The 25,915-nt window shown below is 35.9% G+C and overlaps 1 protein-coding gene across 6 annotated transcripts in view; it reads left to right on the top strand.

Annotated features, from left to right (window-relative positions):
* Nucleotides 1-25,915, top strand: part of ATG5 (autophagy related 5) — a 121,146-nt gene that overhangs the window by 66,995 nt on the left and 28,236 nt on the right. For all 6 annotated transcript variants that reach the window (XM_046676999.1, XM_046677000.1, XM_046677001.1 and 3 more), the window contains one exon: nucleotides 141-235. In XM_046676999.1, the coding sequence (XP_046532955.1) occupies nucleotides 141-235 (95 nt within the window). The remainder of the gene's footprint in view (nucleotides 1-140; nucleotides 236-25,915) is intronic.

A 25,915-nucleotide genomic window follows, 5' to 3' on the forward strand; every position in this document is an offset into this window, starting at 1 on the left:
GGTAAGTTTAAGAAAAAAGAATATATAAATGAAGCCCTTTCACAACTTCTAAGAAGATATTTAACAACTTTGATCTCTTCGTGTGAGATATTAAATTCTAATGTTGTTCATTTTTAATGACAAATAATTTACCTTTACAGATAGATTTGACCAGTTTTGGGCCATCAATCGGAAACTCATGGAATATCCTGCAGAAGAAAATGGATTTCGTTACATACCTTTTAGAATATATCAGGTAAGAAACAACATTTTTAACAATACCAACTTGTGAAAGCTTCAAACATCTTACTTCTTGAAGCACTCTAGTCAAAACTCTTTTAAGTTTGAATAGTAACTGAAGAATATTTATTTGAGCTTTCCTGATCTCTGTCTTTTGGTGGCAATCAAATCAGAGACGGCACTGAAATATTCAACTTACATAGAGTTGATCCTCACTATTCACAGATTGTGTAGTTGCAGATTCTTTTCCTTCCTAAAATTTATTTGTAACCCCAAAGTTAGTACTCAACAGTACTCTCGTGGACATGTACAGAGAGCTATGACAAATTTAATTTGCCCAATACCCACATTCCTGGTGATGCTGTGCCTTCTTGTTTCTGCTCTCAAACTGTAAACAAGTGACTTTTCCCAGTCTTTTGAGTGCCATGTTTTTCACATTTGTGTGCTTTTTGCTGTTTAAAATGACTCCCAAGCATGGTGCTGACGTGTTGTCCTTACAGAGAAACACACATAAGACAAGCTTATGTACTGATCAGTTGAAGAACATGTTGTGACCAGAGGCCTGCAGTAACCCAACCCTGTATTTCCCCTAGGAACAAGGGTTCAGGATTAGCTACTTCAGTGTTTGCAGTGACTATAAAACGTAACTACTTCACATAAGGAGAATCGACTGTGTTCTTAGAGGTGGTGAATCTTCAGGGTTGTGCAACAAAACAGATAGTAGGCTTTCCTCACAGCACACTTTCATGGGGTAAAGAAATTCCATGTTTCTGACTTATTTGTTGAATGAATGATATTCCAGAAAGCAAGTTGCCTACTATAATGAAAAAGCAGTCGAGAATAGGAATTGGAAGCCTAATATCACAGACATAGATTCTAATCTAACAGGACTTCCATTCAAACTCAGAGAGCTTGTGTCATAACTTTGCTTTTAGCTGTTTTCAGAATCCCGCAGTCTTTACTCATAGTTACTTCTATAGTTATATTTTAATTTTTTATAGAGCCATCAATCACATAACTGTGTTCAAAGAGGAAAAATTATCTAATTGGAAACAATTAAACAAAGAAGAATTCCAGTATACTCAAAGAATGAAAAGTATTTTTTATTTAAATAAGGTTACTTTTCATTGATTTCATGAACATAATGGCAAATAGACTATTTTTAGATTATGGATTCATAATATGTACAATAGAAATAAAATGAAAAATGCCTGATGGCCTAAGACCAAATGATCTAATTAGCCACACTCCTCTGCTTTCTTTTTTAATAGGAAAATAAAATTTTAATTCCACAAGTCTTTTTTATTTTATTTTATTTTTTAAAGATTGGCACCTGAGCCAACAACTGTTGCCAATCTTTTTTTTTCTTCTTTTTCTCCCCAAATCCTCCCGATATATAGTTGTATATTTTAGTTGTGGGTCCTTCTAGTTGCGGCATGTGGGATCCTGCCTCAGCATGGCCTGACAAGCAGTACCATGTCCACGCCCAGGATCCAAACCAGTGAAACCCTGGGCTGTCGAATCAGAACACGCAAACTTAACCACTCGGCCACGGGGCCAGCCACCCCACAAGTCTTTATTAAGCACATATATTACACAGTGGGTTTGGAAATACCGTAGCTTATTTATTTATACCTTATCTTATATCATGAGGAATCTGAGGCAATTTACATGAAATAGAAAAGAATTTAAAATCAAAGCCACTGAAAATATAAAATGGAAACTCAGCATGAAATTATGTAAGGTATACATGAGTGAGATTCTCAAATTTATTAAAATTGGCCTGCACATTTGATGCTGAGCTTCCCTGTAGCCAGATCAACGGGAAAAAAATGTGGTCAAATATATGTGAAATAAATGTGATGAAATATAGTTTCATCATAAGATGAAAACCTACAAGGTCATCATGGAAAGCTAAACTTTCTTAAATTGCACAGGAAAGAAATTTCTCATGTAGTGTCATTTAGAGGGATGGAGCAATATCTTTATAAGTTACCCATGGTAAAAATATAATAGTTTCCCTAAAGCTGCTTCCTAAAGTGTCAGTCAGCAATAGCTAAAGACAATGTATCATAAGCCATAGAGCATCCATAGTATAGTAAAGAATTGGATAAAGTAATGAGAAGGCTAAGACTGAACAGGTTTTTAGGTTATTATATGGAAGAATGTCTTTATCAAATCAGAAAGAACATAATTGATGAAGCAAGGCAATTAGGGATTGGGATTAATTAACAGTAAGGATTAACCAACAGAGGAGAAGTTTACAGAGAACTGTTAAGAAAAAGGAGGGGAAAATTGTTTCTGCTTGTAGGGGAAAGCCTCAGCCTTCTCTGTACAGTAAGAAATAAGCCATCTGCTGAGAAGAGGGGTGCGACAGTTTGGAAACTGTTCTGTTTGACAGTGGCAAATAGAACAGTTCCTGTATTTGCATAAAATAATGTGAGAAAGACGGCAGGAAGCCTAGTTGTTTGTATTGAGAGAAGAAATATCTCACATTAAATGAGTCTGTCCTGACTACCTAGGTATTCCCTAAGAGAAATTTTGGGAGTGGTTTTACAAAGTTAGAGTCAGTGGTGGTATGCCTTAGTTATTCCACAGAGAAAAGTGAAAATAGAGCCAGATTTTATGTACTAATAGAATACTTATAGTGAGCAGGAGTCTTCGTGTAGTCTATAAATCTCATAGTGGGAGAGGCTACTTCTTCACCATCACTGACAAAGATATCGGGGATTAAAATATGGATGAAAAACAATAACAGGTTATCACAGAATTTTAGAGTAGGCCTTAAGTTCTCTGAGTGGATTTTGATTTTTTTTTAAGCAGCAGACCACTTTAGGGCTGAACTTGGAGAGGGAGGTTGGGTGGGAACAGGTGAGGTTGGCTCAAGTCACTTGACTCCTCTCCTCCTTCAGCCAGTAGTTGTGGCATCAAATATTTATGGAAGTACTTCAGCACAGTTTGAAAATCACCTCTCCATCTAGGCTTGGACAGGTTCACTTCTTTGCCCACGTTAGCTAGTTCCTGATCTGGCTTGCACTCTGATACGCTGATAGCCTCAACATGATACTGAGATCTTTGAAGGCAAGGTTAGAGCAAAAAATCTGTGTAGTATGTTTCGTACACTCTTAAGTGCTTCATAAGTAGTTATTTAATTGAATCGTAGGGTATTAAAAGCACCAAGGATCACATAATTTTAAAGCTGAAAAAAGACTTTGTAGTTCAAATGATCCAAACCTGAAAAAGCTGTCAGTTTCCTTGATTTTAAATGTATGGTGGCTTTAACAGGAATAGTGCTATTGTAGTAGTTGAAGAAAACAAAACACTTTTTAAATGCCCAAAATGATGGGAGAAGAGTAGGCAAGTAGAAAAGAGCTCCCAGGAGGATTGTATAAAAAAGAGTGCATGATAAGTCACAATCACAGTTTTGCCTTATTCACTTAGTAGAAAGTTACTCTGACCTCTTTTTACTGCAGTTTCCTGGTCTGACAATTTGTGACTACATGTAAACCTTACTGAGCTTGGAAGGTTGTAAAATATTTGAGACATAAAGGCTAACGTCCTTGTCCTTGAATAAAAAGTTGTCTTTCCTAGAAAGAACACTGAGCTGGAATGGAGACTGCTAAGGCTCTGTGGGAGGTCTGACACTGACTAGCTGTGTATCCATAGGAGGTTACTCAGCCTTGCTGGGCCTTTGTTTCCTCATCCATAGAATGAAAGGGGTGTGACTGAGTGAATTTATACATCTGGTTGAAGTTGTTCTTTAAAGATGCCATAGTACAGGTTTATATAATCATATCAGTGACATTTATTTTTAAAAGCATTTTAACTTCTGGCTTCAGAGCAAATTTATCATTTTTACAACAAACGTAGTCCTTTCCATTATGGGATTGTTTTGACTCAAGTTCTTTATGGTGCCGTATAACTTTTTATCACTTCTAAAAATGAGATTTATACTTTTCAAGTGGTTCATCTTTTTCATGAAGGCAAGGTAGTTATTTTGTTCATGCTGTGTGTCCTGGGTCTAGAAGGGTGCCTGACATATAGTAAGCATTTGTGAATATTTGTCAATTCATTAAATCATTCATCAGTCATTAATAGTTGATTTGAGGCTATTCTATCATGAGCTTCATAGTAACATACCATAATGCATCCCCAGAGCCTAGCAAAGAATCTTATTTGTGGATTTTAGTTGAATAACGTATACCACAGACATTCCCCAAAGAGGAATTCCAAAACTATTTTGACGTATGTACCTGCCAGCATTTATTTGGGTGGTTAGGTTCTGGCATGTATATTTGTAATATAGTTTATATACATATTGTAAATACTTTTAAGCTCCTATAGGGAAAGTGTGTTATACTGTTATTATTTAATGTAGAGATTATCACTGTCAGAATAATAGTGCAACTGTACAGAGGAGAGGTCTTCCTTTTTGTATTTATCATTCTGTTCTGGGGAAAATTGTCAAATGTATCCATACCTCTTACTGTTGTATCATAACACAGAAGGATTTAGAGAGAGGGGGAAAGAGAAAGAGAGAATGTGTGTGTGAAGAGAAAAAATGGTTTTTCTAAAGTTCTATAATTAGATAGAAAGTGGGAAGCTAGAGAATTCTCAAAATTTGCTTGACAAAACCTGACTGCCAGGTGGGGACTCTGTTAGGGCAGAGCTTGCTGCCTGGTCTTCCTGTGTCGAGAAGTTAGCAGTTTTTCCTCAAATAGGAGACAGAGCCTGAGGATTGGTTGGTTGTCAGTTGACCTACATAGCTTTCCTTTTGGCTTTCCTCTTTCCAATTAGGTTTTTATTTGAATTTGATTAAAACTTTAGAAGTGAGATATGTAAGTGAATATAAAAATTTAGGAGTCTTAGTTGTTGCCAATTGGTCATTTTCTGGAATATTTCCCTATTTTGTACTTTTGAATCTTCATTCATGCCTTGACCAAAGTGAGATGGGCTCTGCTCTCCATTTTCCTGATTATATGATCTGAAGGTAATACTATATTTCTGTTGCTGACTCCTTTCCAGTTGATTAGTTTGGATGGTTGGATATTCCATTGATTAAGTTTAGTAGCTTTTACTTATGCGGCATTTTGATTGATTTGCACCTTTCATTTCTTTAACACACTAGATATAAATCTCTGAACTTATTTGAGACCTTAAATTAGTAAGTAAATTTAAACAAAACCTGAAAATCCAAGTTTATTAATAAGATAAATGAAAGATATCATTTTTACTAAAATATTTATTTTTCTTTGCAGAATCCTAATAAAATTCCTGTAATTGATGATACTCTTTATAGGCTGACTTTTGTGCAGATTGTTGGAAAACTTTAGTTCTTTTTCATCTGTAGTTCCATTTTCATGGGCTCAAAGTGATTATAATCTAGTGACAGAGTTTTAGTGGTAAAAGTAAAATAGGTCCAAAAGTAGTCTAGAGATCCATTACAGACCAAAATGTGTCATTTGTCATTTACATAACAGTTTAGTTTGGTGTGTGAGTTTCGGGTCTGTGTTCCTGAAATCCAGGTGCTTCATAGGTAGCTAGTGTTCTAGAGATGAGGTTAATGGCAGGAAGTGTTTCAGAAATGTAACTAAAATGTTATTTAGAATAGCACATGTAAACAGATGGTGATTAATGAGAATATCTGTTAAAAAGATTTGTAAAATGACTGAAGTCCTCAGGCATTGGTGTTTAGGTTGTAGAGTGAAAATTAGACACATTATTTCTGTTTTTCAAGAAGTGATGGATTCGTAAATGTTATCTTGCCAATATACTTTGTGTAAGAAAAGTTTGTCTCATTCATTCATTCATTCAACAGGTTCATTTATTCACAGGTATTTGCATGCCATGCCTTGTGCTGTGCACAGGGGATACAAATGGTGATTAATATACATCACTCTTTAAAGAGCTTCTGGTCTAATGATAGAAAGAAATCAATCAAAAAAGTATACTAATGATGGAAAATCACAGCTGTGATTGGTGCTGTGAAGGAGAGGAATGCAGTGCAATAAAAGCCTGATTCCTCTAAGGGGTATTTGATGTAGTTTGGGAGGGCAGAGAAGGCTTCCTTGATGAAGTGTTACATCTTTTGAGATCTGACAAATGGGTGGAATTAAGGTAGGCACAGAGTTATGAGAAGACCTTTCTAGGCAGAGGGGACATCGTAAGTATGACAGTCTCTTGGTCTTGAGCACAGAGTTGGGGGACCAGGAGGAATAAGGCTACAAAGGTAAGGGTCAGACCCACATTAAGGAGTTTTTTCTGTAGCCTGTAATTTTTTTTTTCTTGCTTCAGGAAGATTAGCCCTTAGCCAACACCTGTGCCAATCTTTCTCTGTTATAAGTGGGTCACCACCACAGCATGGCTGATGAGTGGTGTAGGTCTGTGTCTAGGATCTAAACCCATGAATCCAGGCTGCCAAAGCACAGTGCACTGAACTTAACCACTACACCATGAGGCCAGCCCCTCCATGTGACTTTTAAAATCATTTTGTTCTATTCCCCATAGTGTTCTGTTCAATTATAAGTGGAAACATTAAATTTCTCTTTTAATTTTGGTAGAATTCTCCTTCTTATGTTATTAAATGTTCCCAGTTGAGACCATGATACATCTTTATTATTCAGATTTTATGTTCTGTGTAGATTTTTAAGTTTTCTTCAAATAAGCCCTATGCCTTTCTTTTTATTTCTATGAGTTTTGTAAATTGTTTTTCTTCATTTCCATTTCTAGATATTTATTTATAGCATCAGCCAAAAAAAAAAAACCTCTTACCACTCTTTTTATCAGCCATTTCTTTTTCTTGCTTTATTGCATTGCTAGTATGCATTGCCAAGACAGTCTTGAATAATAATGATTTTAGCAGACATTTCTGTTTGGTTTCTGTTGTTGATGTGGTTTTAATATTACATCATTTGGAATGATACATTGTTTTAGTAGATCTAAGTAATTTCCTTCTGGAATTTTTGATTAGAAATGGATGCTAAATTATTTACTAGTTTAATTGTTACTATTTTTGTCCTTTTTTATTTGACGCTTCTATTTTTTCCTTCCTTTAATGTTGACCTCCCCCTTGCTGAAGCTCATAATCATGTCGTTATAAGATACTGTCCATTTTCCTCACTGAGACACTGTTGCTACTTTTCCTCCCCAGAAGATAAAACCTTTAGAATAGTCTCCTTCCCTGGGGCCCTCCAGTCTGCTACTCTACAGAAACCTTTATACCGCTTTTATTTCCTGGCTTCCTAACACCTAGTTTTTGCTAAAATAGTTTAGTACCTCCGATTTTAGGCTATTACTAGATTTTCCCTCGTAAACTCTTTTATTTCAAAGATACTTATTTGGCATTTATATTTCATATCCCAGGTATTCTGTCAATATCCAGGGTATCAGTTCCTGACAGGGCTCTTGGTAGAAGTCTTGCTGTTCCTGGTCTTCTCTTTCTTTTCTTGTCTCAAGGGTGAAAAGGATTCAGTCTCTTTTTCAGCTTTTCCTTGGTTTCTGGGGATCCATATGCTCGCTGGTCCTTAGGCTCATGTCCACCCAGAAAGGAGAACAGTGCAGAGGTTTATAGCTCCGTCCATGTAGGCCCTGGTTTCCCACTGACCCCAGCAGCTGCTTTAGCTCAGAAGAGCTCTGTGTTGGATGGGAGGATAGAGGTGGGAGTAGAAGGGAGAGGGCGAAGCATTAAGCTTCCATGCTCCCCGAATTCCCCCCATGTATAGTTGTTAATATGTTATTTTTCATATAAAGACTTATGTAACAGCAGTCCTTGGGGAAAGGTGTTAATACATAATTCACACCCTAGCTATGGCAGGAGAATGCTAAGACGTACGTTGAGACATCTGTGCTTAAAAATGGCATTTGCGGGGCTGGCCCCATGGCCGAGTGGTTAAATTCGCGCACTCCACTTTGACGGCCCGGGGTCTCACTGGTTTTGATTCTGGGCATGAACATGGCACTGCTCATCAGGCCATGTTGAGGCGGCGTCCCACATGCCACAATTAGAAGCACCCACAACTAAAATATACAACTGTCTACTGAGGGGATTCGGGGAGAAAAAGCAGGGGGAAAAAAAAAAAAGATTGGCAACAGTTGTTAGCTCAGGTGCCAATCTTTAAAAAAAAAAAATTTGTGTCTCATATGTAAAGAAAGACAAGAAAGTATAGAATGGATGCTTGGTTCTTAAAATAACTTCACTTCTGATCGAAGTGAAGATAAGTTATAAAACGATAACTTGTAAGTTGAAGACATATTGAAGTAAATTTCATTTCTTCCCAGAGTATTTTAAACATCAACTAAACAGTTAAGGAGAATTCTTCTTTTGTAAACACAGAGAAGAAGCTGAGCCTCCACTGTGTGTGCTTATATCTTTGTGCTCCTCACGGTGCCTTACACACAATAGATGCTCAATAAATACACAGCCTATATGAACAAACAAAGGAAGTCCTAATCACCCATCAAAATGGAAGTCATTCTGGGCTCATAATAAATTATACTATGTTCATACCATACATTTTTACTATAGAATTCTGGGCTGGATTTTCTGTTAGGACATAGCTATCATTTTGTACTATTGCTCTAACATTGTAGAACAAAACAATATGGGATGTATAATAATAAAAAGTCATCTTATATTTGTATACTTTGTATTTTGTAAAATACCTTCGTACTACCTCATTGTATCTTTACAACACCCTTGTGTAGACAAGACAAATATTATTTCTTTTTTATAAGGTGGAAGTTAATCAGATAAAGCACACTCAGCTAGTGAGCAGTGGAGAAAGGACTCGAGTGCAGATTTGTCTCAAACTAGTGTATACACATGCACATATTATAAAGGAGTATTTTTTTTGCTAGAAGTAGAATGTTTATTGAGGCTTTTGCAGTTGCATATGAGATTAATGTTTTATGGACATAGGTTGCTTCAGTTAATGAAGACTTCATTGGAGAATTGTGATTTGAATTTTACAGAATTAAAGAAATACAGTCCAGCTTTCTTTTGTGTTTTTTTTTGGTTTAGTTTTAATTTAAAATTTCTTTTTTGTGTAATGTATCTCAATACCAACTTTCAAATTGAAATTAATTGGAATCTCAATTATTTAAAATACTGAATTAATGAAGTTCTAGGACAGACAAAGCTAATCTGTAGTGGCAAAAAGTAGTTGCGTCGGGTGCAGGTCTCAGCCAAGTGAGGAGGACGGGGGTGGAGATGGACTAGACTAATAAGGGGCAAGAGGGAACTTCAGGGGATGATGGAAATGTCCTCTGTATTGTCAGGGCAGTGGTCCTGAAACTGTAACAAGTTTGTTACAGTTTGAACTATGCATTTAAAATGTGTAAACTATACCTTTAAACAGTTTGTTACAGTTTGAACTATACATTTAAAATGTGTTCATTTTGTTGTGTGTAATTTTGTACCTCAATAAAGTTAAGTTTTAAAATTCAGTAATCAGTTTACAGACTGGGAAGAGTCTGGGAATTTCTTACATGATGGTTGTAGCCAAGGTATAAATTAATCAGCTTAGGCCCCTCCTTCTTGTTAGGTTAGATTCTTCCCATATGCTTAGTTTCTGGGTTTTTGTTTTGTTTTTTCATTGTTGTTGTTTGTTTTTTGTATTTGTTTTTGAGGAAGATTAGCCCCGAGCTAACATCGTGCCCGTCTTCCTCTACTTGATATGTGGGATAGCTAACATCGTGCCCATCTTCCTCTACTTGATATGTGGGATGCCTTCCACCGCATAGCTTGATAAGTGGTGCCATGTCGGCACCCAGGGTCTGAACGGGTGAACCCCGGGCCGCCGAAGCAAAGAGCTCAAACTTAATTGCTGCGCCACCAGGCTGGCCCCTGTTGTTGTTTGTTTTTACTTAACCTTTAAAAAAATTCTTCACTGCCTGGTTTGAGTTGATTGCTTATCCCCTTCCCCCACTGAAAATTGTAACGAATCCCTTTCTTTTCTAATTTTACTTGAGAGGATGTTGTATTTCAGTCATCAATTTGTAGTCAGACTTGACATTAATCATAATGTTACATGTTATGTGTTAGTTATCAGACAAGCCTGTCTTAATTGTCTTGTATGGCTAACATCTAGAATCTTAAGCACTTTCAGAGCCTCAAGGTACTGATTAGGAATTGGAGAGGTTATTGTAGATAGCAGTAAATGACTAGAATGACATACTGTTAAGGTGTGAGCTTAAAGATTTCTGAAAAAGATACTTGACATTAGAACAGAGAATTGCCATGTAACTTTAAATGTAAAATCCTGTATGAAATTTACCCAAATATTCTAATATGGTTTTTTTCCTTAGGTATAATTCGCATGCCAGAGAATACCCCCCCCTTTTTTTTTATTGCTTTTTCTCCCTAAATCCCCCCAATACACAGTTGTATATCTTAGTTGTGGGTCCTTCTAGTTGTGGTATGTGGGACGCCACCTCAACATGGCCTGATGAGCGGTGCCATGTCCTCGCCCAGGATCTGAACCAGCGAAACCCTGGAAGCGGAGTGCTCGAACTTAACCACTCAGCCATGGGGCAGGCCCCGAGAATACCCCTTTAAAGTGCACAATTTTAGTTCATTCAGAGTTGTGCAACCATCGCCACTATCTAATTTTAGAAAATTTTTATCATCTCAAAAATAAATCCCATACCCATTAACCCTGTTTCCTCCTCTCCCTGGGCTCTGACAACTACGAATCTGCTTTCTGTCTCTTTGGACATGCTATTATGGACATGTAAAGGTAATCATGTAACATGTGTCCTTTTGTGTCTGCCTTATTCCATGTAGCATAATATTTTCAAGGTTCATCCATCTTGTAACATGCATCTTATTCTTTTTTTATGACTGAATAACATTCCATTGTATGATATACCACATTTTGTTTATCCATTCATCACTTGATGAATATTTGGGTGGTTTCCACTTTTGGGCTATTAGGAATAATGCTCCTATGAACATTCATGTCCAAATTTTGGGGTGGACATATGTTTTCAGTTCTCCTGAGTGTATACCTAGGAGTAGAACTAGTAGTTCATATGGTAACTCTGTTTAATCTTATGAGGAGCTGCAAACTGTTTTTCCAAATTGGCCACACCACCAGCAATGTATGAGTGTTTCACTTTCTCCATATCCCTGCCAACACTTGTTATTGTACATCTTTTTGATTATAGCCATCCTACGTGCTTAGGAAGGGGTGATTTTGATTTGCATTTCCCTAGTGACAAATGATGTCAAGCATCTTTTCATGTGCTTACTGGCCATTTGTATATCTTCTTAGGAGAAATGTCTCTAAATCCTTTGCTCATTTTTAAATTGGGTTGTCTCTTTCCTTGTTAAATTGTAAGAGTTTTTAATATATTCTGAATACTAGACCCTTACTACATAGATGCTTTACAAATGTTTTCTTCCTTTGTGTGGGCTTCTTTTTACTTTCTTGGTATGCTGTCCTTGGAAGCAGAAAAGTTTTAATTTCGATGAAGTCCAGCTCATTTTTTCTTTGGTTGCTTATGCATTTATGTTGTCACATCTAAGAAACCATTCCCTAATAAAAAGGTGATGAAGATTTTCTCCTATGTTTTCTTCTAAAGTTTTATAGTTTTGGTTCTTTAATTTAGATCTTTGATCCATTTTGAGTTAATTTTTGTATATGGCACAAGGTAGGGGGTCCAGCTTCGTTCTTTCTATGAGGATATTCCAGTTCTCCCAACATGATTTGTTGAAGACTTCTCTTTCCCTCCCTGGATTGTCTTGGCACACTTGTTGAAAATAATTGTCCACAAAGTTGTCCCGTTCACAACAACATGGATAGACCTTGAGGGTATTTTGTTGAGTGAAATAAGTCAGACAGAGAAAGACGAACTCTGTATGACTCCACTCATAGGTGGTAGTTAACATATAGACAAAGAGCACTGATCGGTGGTTGCCAGGGGAAAGGGGAGGTGGGGGGAGGGCACTAGGGGTGAAGTGGTGTACCTACAACATGACTAATAATGATGTACAACTGTAATTTCACAAGGTTGTTAACTATCATAATCTTAATAAAAAAAAATTGTCCACAAACGTACTGGTTTATATCCAGAAACTCAGTTCTGCTCCACTGATAATCTGTCTTTATGTCATTACCACACTGTCTTGAATTCTGTAGCTTTGTAGTAATTTTTGAAAGTGAGAAGTGTCTTCATCTTTGCTCTTTTTTTCAAAATTATTTTTGGCTATTCTGGATCTTTTGCATTTCCATGTGAATTCTAGGGTCACTTTCTGCACAACAGCCAGCTGGGATTTGAGGGCACTGTGTTGCGTGTGTAGGTTCATTTGTGGAGAATGGCCGTCTCGGCAGACGGTGTTAAGTCTTCCCAGCCGTGAACACAGGATTTCTTCCCATTCATTTAAGTCTGCAGTTTGTTTCAACAATGTTTTGTAGTTTTCAGTGTACAAATCTCACACTTCTTTGTTAAATTTATTCCTATATATTTTTCCTTTTTGATCCAGTTGTTTTTATTACCATTTTCGGATTGTTCATTGCTACTGTGTGTAGATAATACTGATTTTTTTAATGTTGATTTGTATCCTGCAGCCTCTTTGAACTTGTTTATTACCTCTAATAGTTTGTTTGCTGATTCCTTAGAATTTTCTATATAGGAGATCATGTCACTACAAATAGAGATAGTTTTACTTCTACCTTTCAAATTTGAATGCTTTTTATTTCTGTTTCTTGGCTAATTTCCCTGACTAGAACCCCCAGTACAGTGTCAAAATAGAAAGGGCAAAAGCAGACATCCTTGTCTTATTCCTCGTCTTAGAGGGGGAGAGCTTACAGTCTTTCACTATTAAGTATGATGTTTAAGTATTTAAAGTATAAATACCCTTTATAAGATTGAGTTCCCTACTATTCATGTTTTGTTGAGTATTTTTTTCATTAAAGGGTCTTGGATTTCTTGTGTCAAGTGCATTTTCTGTGTCTATTCAGGCGATTATCTGAGTTTTTTCCTTTTATTCTATTAATATATTGCATTGGTTGAATTTTTTGTTGAACCAACCTTGGATTCCTGGGATAGATCTTATTTGGTCATAATATATAACACATGTAGCTGGATTTGGTTTGCGAAGTTTCTGTTGAAGATTTTTGTCTATATTCATAAGGATTATTGGTCTCTAATATTCTTATCTTGTGATGTCTTTGTCTGGTTTTGATATCAGGATAATACTGGCCTCATAAAATGAGTTGGGAAGTGTTCCCTCTTCTAGTTTTTGGAAGAATTTGTGAAAGATTGGTGTTAAATCTTTAAATAATTGGTAGAATTCACCCATGAAGTCATCTGGTCCTGGGTGTTTCTTTATGGGAAGTTTTTAAAATTACAAATTCAATCTCCTATGTTCAAAATTTTGACAGTTTTTGCCAGTGTTCTCATTGCTTTTATGGAGGAGAGGATATTTGAGGTCCTTATTCCACTATTACTGATGACATCACACTTCTAATGATTCTTAACTTTCAAAGTTCGATAGGTGGATTTTTGTAGAAACTTGGGCAAGAGAAGAAAGATTGAGGTGTTTTCTGAGGTTTTTGTTTTGTTTTGTTTTGTTTTTAAATCTGTTCTTTCTAATTACTTTTAAATACAAAAATTTTAACTCAGTGTATTGCTTAAGAGTGTGAATATTGTATAAATGATAGATGATTACTTATTTGCAAAAGTTGTATATTCTTGACTACAGTCACGTACCACATAATGATGTTTTGGTCAACAATGGACTGCATGTATGACGGTAGTCCATAATATTGGTGTCATATAGCCTAGGTGCGTAGTAGGCTGTAACACCTAGGTTTGTGTAAGTACAATCACGTAACAACACATTTTCTCAGAACCTATCCCCTTCATTAAGTGATGTGTAACTGTATTTTGGAGTTTTTTCCCCAAATGGGTTGGTTCTCTGATAAAGAACTTTGAAAAATTTGAAGAATTGAATCTGTAACGTTCATTAATATAGCAAGTGGTTAAGATGGAGAAGTTTTCATTTAGGCAATTTTAAGTTTATATCCCAACTAGCTGTATGATTTGGGGCATTTATCTTACATTTCTGGACTCTAATTTTGTCATCTGTAAAATAGGGATAATATTTCATAGGGTTTTGTGAAGACTCAATGTTAATATTTTTAATACAGTGTTGTGTCTGGTGTATAGTAAATAATTTGCATATTATTTGCTGTTATTCTTAGATGTTATTGACTTAAATCATTACAGTTCTGCTGTGAATTATTTTATCAGCAATGATGGTGGCTTGCCATGCCTGCTGTATTCTTTTATTTTTATGACTAGTGGAACATATCTGACAAATAGCTCACTCCATTTATCAGTGTATTTCTGGTCTTAGCATAGTCTTCTCTCTGAGGCTCTATCTGGTCCCAAAAATCTTATTTCTCATCACTACCAAACACTAGCATAACTTGCTCTTTCTGTTTCAGTTTCCTATTTCTTTACCCCTTTCCTTCAAGTTCCTAGACTAAATACCTTGGAACCAGTTTCGATCAGTTTCTTAGACTAGTAGGTTATAATGTACCAGAACTATTAACATTTATCCCCTTCTTGCCATTTGCACTTTTAGTACCTGATAGTTTGATTTTTGTAAAACATAGCTGGACTCCAACCACATAACATCATGTGTTCCCCAAAACATGCTTGCTGTTTTATTTTCTTACTCTGCTCACTCCTGTTAGAAATAGCCCCTACTCCCGGAATGTTTCTAAACTCATCTCAGATGTCACTTCCATCAAGAAGTCTTTCTTGACTTCTCCATATGTACCCTCGGCCCTTCATGCTGTGTAGAAATTATGTCTTTTTTCTCTGAACTTTGTTTTAAAACATTCCCTTCTAACTTTTATCATGGCAAACGTAATTATAGAACATTAGAGCTGGAGGAAGCCTTAGGAACTACCTAATTCAACTCCCTAATTTTAGAATAGGACAACTTGTGCAAAACTCTTGCCCATTTTTCAATTGGATATTTGATGGGAAAGGCAGAAGTAGAACTTGGGTCTTGGATTTCCAGCCTAGTTCTTTTTCTACACGCAGCATTGTAATGTAATATACACATTTCTTAAACCATTTTGCAGTATTTCACCATGGATCTGTTGAAGTCTGTGTGGTTTCTCTGTAAGCAGTAACCTATGAATTCCTGAGGACAAGGAATTGTTTCATTTCTCTCTGTATCTTTATAGATGTTTCTCAGAGACTATTTCTTACTAGAATCAATGAATGAATAATAGTTTGCTAGTTTGCTTTAGTATTAATATTCTTAATGTAAAACTCGAATGATTTATACACCTTTTAAAAGAAATTGATAAAGTGAGGCCTGCAGGGGGCAGCCCAACACAGCAAGTTCTGATTGCCCTTGCTGAAAGCTGCTCTCTATCATTTTAGACTTACGTGGATTTTTGAAAAATGAAAGCAACTGTTAGAAGCTTATTTGGCGGTATGTTTTAAAACAATTGTCATGTATAGGAACGAGAACTTTTTGATGTAGATGACTTGCTGTTTTGTTTTTAAAGCGTTAGATGAGAGCAAATGGTGTTTATTGGAGCTTTTTAAAATTTTGCTTTGTTTATTAATTTCAAAATAACACAGATAAGCTGATGGCAAGTGTCCCTAATTTATTGCAAGAGAAATTAAAATATGCAAACTGCGTATTATCCCGAACTACTAAAGTTATTATTAAATGAAGTTAACCTTTTCTCATTACTAATTTGTTACACTAAGCTAAGCTAGGTCATTGTTTCATTTAATATTTTCAAGATTAAAAAATATTGCTGATTATTAAAGTAACCTATAAACAAATAATAGCTAACATTTATTGAGTACTTCATTGTGTGCCAGATACTACTTTAAATATTTTATATGTATTAATTCATCTAATCCTCACTCAGGTCCTCTAGGATGTGCTGGCACGGTCCTTGTTGTATAGATGAGGTAATTGAGATGAAGATTGGTTATTGAAACTTACCTATGGTCACTCAGCTTAGTAAGTGGAAGAGCTGGGATTTGAACCCAGGCAGTCTGGCGCCAGAGCCCACACTCTTCATCACTATTCCCTTTGATATATTGTTAATTTCATTACTTTTATTTTCTTACTCCTTTCTATCATAACTTTCCATTTGAGATTATTTTCCAGTTTTTACACACATCAGGCTTCTTATTACACCACCCTTTCTGTTGCTTCCTGCTTTCAGGCCTTTTATTCTTCTAGTAGAGAAAATACATGGCAGAAAGTAAAAACATAACATCCTCCCTTGAGTGCGAAGAGATTGAAACAGATAGCTAAAATTGTGCGGTTTTCTTTTTCTTTTATTTACAGAATGTTCTTTTTCCAGTTAGCAATTAAGCAATTAAGACATGAGTTTTCAAATTTAGGAATAGAATGAACTTTACTCCCTATGCTTAAGCATGTAGTACCATGGGGTAATTTTAGAAGCAAAATATGAGATACTTCATTTTAAAAGAGAGACAGATTGTGATAAGATGGTCTTAATTGTTTCATTAAAAATTATTTTTAGATCCTTCCACAAAGAAATTCTTGGTTGTAAAAAGATGCTTATTATTTTATTATGGTGTTCTAACATATATAAAAATTAACTTTACTATGAGTTATTCGTATTTATTTTCTTTCTCATTCTTTCCTTTTGATAATTTCGCCTCTCCTTAACACTGCTTTGGGAATATGAGTAGACATAGTACAAATAAGTTAGACTCCAATTGGTCAGTTTGAAATTTGACAAAAGCTTAGGTTAAATGTGAGATGGCTTAAGAGATTATAACTGTTGGCTAAAATGAAAATAGAACAGTGTCATACTTGAAGTATTGAATAATATGTATATCACAAAATAAAGTCTTAGTATGTAACTCTAAGAGAATATTTTTAAATTAAGTTTACTTTTTGGTATTATTCATTTTTTAAGGCACCTTGGACAATAGTTAATTTTTGAGCTTCCTGGAGGAATTGTACACCCTGATAATATACTCAAAAGAGATAACTTATACCCCAGGGTAGTCAGCCAGGGTCTTGCTACTGCTTTAATGATTGACTTAGAGTCTTCCAATCTTTCCCTAACTGATGTGGATTTTGGTTGCCCAATTTACTGCCGGCCTAATAAGGTCTAGACAGTTTAAGCCTAAGCTTAGTCTGTCCAAAAAAACCTTCATTCTTTCAACCTTACTATTCAAAAAGATCTCTAAGACCCAAATTGACTTCTTTGTGTCTCTATCACGTTTTTCTTTCAATCTTTTGTTCCATCCCAGAGAATGTTGACATCCAGAAATGATGTCCCATACAGTGATCATTTAATCAGTTGACAATTTCATGGTGTAAGAAAATTTGCTTAATCACTTACCTATTCCAATATGCAAACTACCTTCTGATTTTTTTTTCTGTTCTTCTCATAAATGATTTTCATATAACATGCCAGAACACACAACACCTGTCTGTTAAGAACAGAATTACTAGGCTTTGATTCTTAGTACTGGTTCCTTCTTTTGGGTAAATATGAGAGTTGCTTTTGGTCTAATTACTCATACTTTTAAAATAACTAATTACTAATAATTTCAAGTAGGTATTATCTAGAATGGTTAATTAGGAATATTAGAAGGAAAAACCAATTTAAAAAATACAAAGACTACTATCCTATTTATATCTGACTGGAGCCTGGAAAATTTGTTTGACATTTCATACCCTGGTATCATACTCTTTGGTGAGGTATATCTCTTAGTCGTTGGATCATACTTATTTTTGTTTTGTTTTATTTTTAATTTTCAAGGCCTTGGGGGGATTTATATAACACTACTTCTTTATGATACATGCAGATTGTTGTTAATTATAAGACAAATACTAAAGAGATGATATAAATACAGATATATATATATATAGATATGTTAATATGTGCATCAATTATATTATATTACATATAGATGCACATATTGATATAAACATTTGAAACTCCTCATCTTTAACTAGGCAAGCTGCTGCTTTTGCAGATTGTGATATATGAAAATGTTAATTTTACCAGTTAAGAAATATAGTCTCGTATAAACATTCAATTGTATTATCCTACTTTGATTCCTTGGGAACATTTTACAGAATATATCTTGTCCTAAACAGGATGTATCTCTCAAAGATCTGCTTCAAAAAGGCTATAAATTTAAAGGAAAGTCAGTGCTGGTTCAAAGAGCCGTGTTTGAGAGTATTGCTTAGAGGGGTAGGGGTAGGGTGAGTTGTCTATCAATGGAATGATGAGTCTGATCATATTTAAGTTCAACAGAATTGGATCTACGTTTGGAAACCAAAAATATTTGAGTAGACCAAATGTGCACCTTGGGTGTGATCTTTTCGTTAATGTCGTCTGCGTGCATGCATAGGTTGTGGCACAGTTATGTACGCAACACAAATTAAAATTGTCCTAGTTGTGAAATTATAGAAATTAATGAGCTAAGGATTTCAAATGATTATTGAGTTCACTGATGAGTGATTTGTATATTAGATATGTGGCTGAATTAATGTACATGAAACTTTGAGAAGTCAAACTAATGTACATTACTTATTATTGAACTTCATTTAACCATGTTTTACACCATGTTAAACTTGTCTTCATAACGTCATTGTAAATGGAAATTACATTTGAAAGGTAGAAAAGTAACATATACTAAGAAATAACATGTTTTCAAAGCTAAAGACTCAGAAATCCAATGTAGTACTTATTAATATTTTATTTTCTAGATTTTTCAAAGCATAGTTAAGAAGAACATTGGTTATTTTAGATATACAGAAGGAAAGAATTTCTCCAACTAGTTTAAAATTTGAAAGAAATAATATTTCAGTAGGCCCTTCTATCCTTTTAGTCTTTTCTTCCTTTCTCTTTTCTTTTCCTCCTTCCTTTTTCTTTTTCTTCATCTTTCTGTCCCACCTTAACCTCCTTTACAGAGTCCTTCCTTTCTCCTGCCTTAGTAATCTGAAAAGTGTTTTTTCTACGTAGTAAAGCATCTCCAATTGTAATTAAAGTTTTAAAGTTTACTTTTAGAAGCAGAGCTTTGCTAAAGGAAAAATACCTCTATTAGCTTACTTTTAAAATCCTTTTCATCATGATGAGGGTAATTATCTGTTACTTCTCAGAAGTTAGCCATAGCTAATTTCTGACTCTGAGTACATGTTTAAAGTAACCTAGAATCAGCTTGGGACAGTTCTGACGTCTGCTTATGTAATGCAGCATCCATACTCTTCGCTAGGTGTTCATTTTAGCTACAGATGCTTCATATAAAACAGGGTAGAGTAGCTTTCAAAAGGATCTACACATCAAAGTGTAACTTGAACTCTGGTTTTTACATTGCTTGAGGAGTTCTTAATGGAGTAGAACTAACAAATTTGCTTTTCTCCCAACACATCATTTTATAGTTTTAAGTAGTTTTATTACTTTGGAATGTTTGAACAACGTCCACATTAAGTATTATTGTAATTCATATTCTATGTGATAAGGAATGTTTCCTTTAATTATAATAAATTCTGGAGAATAATGATGCTGCTTCTGGAACAGTAATTAAAATTCCTTAAATAAAGCACTATATTTTAAGTTGGAATACCACATTCTTTCACTCATTTGTAGTTTGACTGATACCTATTCATGAGGCCAAGTTATCTTTTAAGACCTGATTCCTAAGAGGGCTTTGAAATAAGTGCAATGATTATAACTTGTAGCCACAATGTATCCTCTTTTGCTAGTGAATTCTTTGAAGCAGAATGCCTCTTGTTCAACTCCTTACCACAGTCTCTTTTCCATTTCTCATATGGATAAACTGTCACTTAAATTACATAAGAATTAATCTTTAGCTGTATATGATCCTCTTAGAATCCTGTTTAAAAATCACCACGTCAGTGTACTAAATAACAAAACATTTATGCTATTTTAAAACTTCCATTATGGAAAAGAAACCTGTAATTTGCCTCACTGAATTGGTAGTATTGGATTATTATCTTGAAATAAAATACTCTTGGGATACATCAGCCTACCCTACAGACAGTGCTCTCTTCATATAGCGTGTTCCAAAAATTTGAATTTTTTGTGGACGTATTATAAATGATAAAATTCCTAGGATAAGCCATGTAGTTAATAATGAAATTGAACTATGACAGCAGTGCTGTAAATCCTAATCTGCATTTATAGTATTGTTCCTTTACATTCCAGATCTAACTCAAGAATCTGCAAGAGGAAGAGTTCCTCTTACTGCAGAGTCACTTCTCCCCCTTCAGGTCACAGCAGTGTGGGTGGGAATCAGAGGTTCCAAGCTAGTAAGGGAGAAGTAGGAAGATGAGGCGTTCCTTTGCCACCCTGACTGGTGGAGAGGGTTCTGGGAAAGCTCAGAAGCAGTAGAGATGAGTCCACAGTCAGGGCCACAGTTTATCAGTAAGGAGACTTTTTTATGATCTAGACACTGTATTTGGTAAGATAGATTACTTCCATTTCATATATAACCCTATATTGAATTCTGTATCTATTTTAGTAAGCCTTCCTCCTTTTTAACTAGTGTTTTTTAATTTTGGAATTTTTTTGCTTCATTTTAAGTATCAGAACATTAATTTTAAATGCGTTTTGGTGAAGAATTAAGGCAAAGTCATTTAAATTCCCACAGACTTTAAACTTTAAAATTGCCATGAATGCTATACAACTTTTTAAAACCTGTAATTTTTCTGAATTGATGAGCGCAGGAATATTTCTCTGATCCTTATTGTCAGGGGACTCTCAACCTCCTTTAAATTTAAAAAAAAATTGCGGGAAATAATTTTTTTTAAACTCATGAAGCAAACATATAGTACAAATAGTTATAAATTAAACTGTGATGAATCTGAGCTATCACTTCAGAAGGGAATCCATATGAGGACTTTTTACGTTATGTTTTCTTTTTTCCTTTTTTGAGGAAGATTAGCCCTAAGCTAGCATCTGCCACCAATCCTCCTCTTTTTGCTGAGTAGGATTGGCCCTGAGCTAACAACGCCTGTGCCCATCTTCCTCTATTTTATATGTGGGACACCTGTCACAACATGGCTTGTTAAGTGGTGTGTAGGTCTGTGCCTGGGATCCAAACCAGCAAACCCCGGGCCACTGAAGCAGAGTGCATTACCTTAACCACTATGCCACCAGACCGGCCCCTTTACATTACGTTTTCTTTTTAATAACAACTTTATTGAAGTATAGTTTTGATACCCTTTTAAAGTGTACTGTTCATTGATTTTTTTTTTTTACAACATTCACAGATTTGGTACACTCATCACTACTGTGTAATTCCAGAACATTTTTATCACCCCAAGAAGAAACCCCATACTGTGTTAGCTGTCACTCCTCATTCCCCCTCCCAACCCATGACAACCACTATTCTACTTTCTGTCTCTATGGATTTGCCTATTCTGAACACTTTGTGTAAATGAAATGTTATAGTATATGGCATTTTGTGTCTGACTTCTTTCACTTGCATTATATTTCTGTGGCTTGTCAATGTTGTAGCATGTTTCAGTACATTCCCTTTTTTTTTTTTTTTTGCTTTTTCTCCCCAAATCACCCCAGTAGATAGTTGTATACTTTTAGTTGTGGGTCCTTCTAGTTGCAGCATGTGGGATGCTGCCTCAACATGGCCTGATGAGTGATGCCATGTCCGCACCCAGGATCTGAACTGGCAAAACCCTGGGCCGCTGAAGTGGAGTGCTCGAACTTAACCACTCAGCCACAGGGCTGGCCCCCAGTACATTCCTTTTTATGGCCAAGTAATATTCCATTGTGTGGAGATACATTTCATTTATTTATTCACCAGTTGATGGACATTTGGATTGTTTCTGCCTTTTGGCTATTATGAATAAACACTGCTGTGAACATCAGTGTATAAGTCTTTGTGTGGACATATATTTTCAGTTCTCTTGGCTAGATACTTAGGAGCGAAATTGCTGGGTTATGTGGTAATTCTGTCTTTTGAGGAACTGCCAAACTGTTTTCCAAAGCATCTGCACCGTTTCACATTCTCACAAGCAATGTATAAAGGTTCCAATTTGTTTACGTCTTTGCCAACACTTGTTACTTTCTATTATTTCCATTATAGCCATCTAATTTTGATTTCAATTTGCCCTTCCCTAATTACTAATGATGTTAAACATCATCTCATGTGCTTACTGGCCATTTGTATATCATCTTAGAAGAAATGTTTTTGAATTCTTCACTCATTTTTTAACTGAGTTGTCTTTTTATTGTTGAGTTGTAAAAGTTCCTTATATATTCTGGATACTAGTCCCTTATCAGATATATGATTTGCAAATATTTTCTCCCCATATTGTGGGTTTTCTTTTTTTTTCTTAAAGATTGGCTCTGAGCTAACGTCTGTTGCCGATCTTTTTTTTTTCTTCTTCTTCTCCCAAAGCCCGCGTCCCCCCCCTCCCCCCCGAGTATATAGTTGTATATTCTAGTTGTAGGTCCTTCTAGTTCTGCTGTCTGGGATCCTGCCTCAGCATGGCTTGATGAGCAGTGCTAGGTCTCTGCCTAGGAACTGAACTGGCAAAACCCTGGGCTGCCAAAGCAGAGGGTGTGAACTTAACCACTCAGCCATGGGGCTGACCTCTTTCTTTTTTTTAATTTTAATTTTTTTGAGGCAACATTGGTTTGTAACATAAATTTCAGATGTACATCATATTTTGATTTCTGCATAGACTACCTTGTGTTCACTACCCAAAGTCTAATTGCCATCCTTGAACATTCTCATGTGCCCTTTCACCCTCCCTTCTGGTAACTACCAATCTGTTCTCTGTATCTATGTGTTTGTTTGTTGTTGTTGTTTTAATCTTGCACATATGAATGAAATCATGGTATTTGGCTTTTTCCCTCTGACCTATTTCATTTGGCTTTTGCCCTCTAGATCCATCCATGTTGCACGTGGCAAGATTTCATCTTTTTTATGGCAGAGTAGTATTCCACTGTGTATATACCACATTTTCCTTTCTTTTTCTTTTCTTTGAGGAAGATTAGCCCTGAGCTAACTGCTGCCAATCCTCCTCTTTTTGCTGAGAAAGACTCACCCTGAGCTAACATCTGTGCCCTCTTTATACTTTATATGTGGGACGCCTACCACAGCATGGCTTGCCAAGCAGTGCCATTTCCGCACCCAGGATCTGAACTGGCAAACCCTGGGCCGCTGTAGCAGAACGTGAGCGCTTAACCGCTGGGTGACTGGGCCGGCCTCATACCACATTTTCTTTATCCATTCATTCGTTATGGGTACTTAGATTGTTCCCAGGTCATGGCTATTGTGAGTATGCTGCAATAAACATAAGGGTGCATATATCTTTTCGAATTAGTGTTTTCGTGTTCTTTGGATAAGTACCCAGAAGTGGAATAGTTAGATCATATGGTAGTTCTAGTCTTAATTTTTTGAGGAATCTCCATACTGTTTTCCATAGTGGGCTGCACCAGTTTGCACTCCCACCAGCACTGTACGAGGGTTCCGTTTTCTCCACATTCCTCTCCAATACTTGTTATTTCTTGTCTTTTTAATTTTTTTTTAAAGATTGGTACCTGAGCTAACAGCTGTTGCCAATCCTTTTTTTTTTAAATTCTTCTCCTCAAAGCCCCCCTGTACATAGTTGTATATTCTAGTTGTGAGTGCCTCTGGTTGTGCCTTGTAGGATGCCACCTCAGCATGGCCCGATGAGCGGTGCCATGTCTGCACCCAGGATCCGAACTGGCGAAACCCTGGGCCACCGAAGCCGAGTGCACAAACTTAACCACTCAGCCATGGGGCCGGCCCCTCTTGTCTTTTTAATTATAGCCACTCTGATCATATCTCATTGTAGTTTTGATTTGCATTTCCCTAATAGTCAGGGATGTTAAATATCTTTTCATGTGCCTGTTGGGTATTTGTATATCTTTGGAAAAATGTCTGTTCAGATCCTCTGCACCCTTTTTTTTTTTGAGGAAGATTAGCCCTGAGCTAACATCTGCTGCCAATCCTCCTCTTTTTCCTGAAGAAGACTTGCCCTGAGCTAACATCTGTGCCTCTCTTCCTCTATTTTATGTGGGACGCCTGCCATAGCATGGCTTGGCAGGTGGTGTGTAGGTCCGCAGCTGGGATCCGAACTGGCGAACCCTGGGCCACCAAAGCAGAGTATATGAACTTAACCACTGCACCACCTGGCCAGCCCCCTGCCCATTTTTTAAATGGGTTGTTTGTTTTTTGTTGTTGAGTTGTACGAGTTTTTTAGTATATTTTTAATATTAACCCCTTATCAGATATATGATTTGCAAATACCTCTTCCCAGTTGTTAGGCTCTCTTTTTGTTTTGTTTTTGGTTTCCTTTGCCTTGCAGAAGCTTTTTAGTATGATGTAGTCCCATTTGTTTATTTTTTCTTCTGTTTCCCTTACCTGAGGAGACATGATATTCAAAAAGATACTGCTAAAACCCATGTTGAAATATTGACTAGGTTTTCTTCTAGGAGTTTTATGGTTTCAGGTGTTAGATTCAAGTCTTTAATCCATCTTGAGTTAGTTTTGTGTATGATGTAAGATTAATTTTTTTGCATGTATTCTCAACACCATTTATTCAGAAGGCTTTCCTTTCTCCATGTAGGTTTTTGGCTCATTTGTCAAAAATTAGCCATCCATAGATGTGTGGGTTTATTTCTGGGCTCTTGATTCTGTTCTGTTGATGTCTGTGTCTGCTTTTCTGCCAGTGCTGTTTTGGTTGCTATAGCTTTGTAGTATATTTTGAAATCGGGTTGTGATACCTGCAGCTTTGTTCTTTTCATTTTCTTGATGGTATCTTTGAAGTACAGATTTTTAATTTTGATGAAGTCTAGCTTATTTTTTCTTTGGTTGCTTGTGCTTTCGGCTGGTGATATCTAAGAAACCATTGCCTAATCCAAAGCCATAAAGATTTCCTCCTGTGTTTTCTTCTAAGGACTTTATAGTGTTAACTACATTGCCTTTTTTCATATGTTCTTCAGAGTAGTCAAGTGCTATGATTTTGAATTTCTTAATTAGCAGATTACTTCATCAGGGAGATCTGTAAAATATTTGTCACTTATTTTCTACTTCTAAAAAATTCTTAAGAATTTATGAAATCTGCTTTTGATGATACTTTGATGGGATAAATTTTTAAAAAATTATTAGTATGTCAGTAACAAAATTATCATCATTTCCATATTATAAAACTCTGTTTAGCATTCATTGAAAAACCTACAGACTATGTTCAGAGGGCTTAGGCTCTTCCTAGAGCTTCACAGGCTCCTAATCCAGGTTTAGAAATACTGTTCTGGTAGATAAGATGCTTGACTAGACGTCAAGAGAACAGAAGTGCAGTTCTGAGGGCAGCACAGCCTGTCTTACTCAGATGTTTTCTTGTTGCTACTTTGATTTCTTTATTTGTACAGATTAAAAGCGATGCTTAATTATTTCATGTAAGTATACTGTAAAGGTTAAAATAATAGTCGATATATAAAAGTATCCTTTGATTCTTCAGTAGAAAACAGTTCATTCATTCATTATATCACTCTTGTATTAGCCTATCTTTTTAGTGTGGCTTTGGATAAAATTAGTAAAGATGTTTTAAAGCTCTTGTAGATCATGAAATTTCTGCTATGATTCCCTTGGTTTTGAAATTTTTGCAGAGAAACCGTAGAACAAGTAAAATAATTATTAC

Source organism: Equus quagga, chromosome 11, assembly GCF_021613505.1.
Source record: "Equus quagga isolate Etosha38 chromosome 11, UCLA_HA_Equagga_1.0, whole genome shotgun sequence".
Lineage (NCBI taxonomy): Eukaryota > Metazoa > Chordata > Mammalia > Perissodactyla > Equidae > Equus > Equus quagga.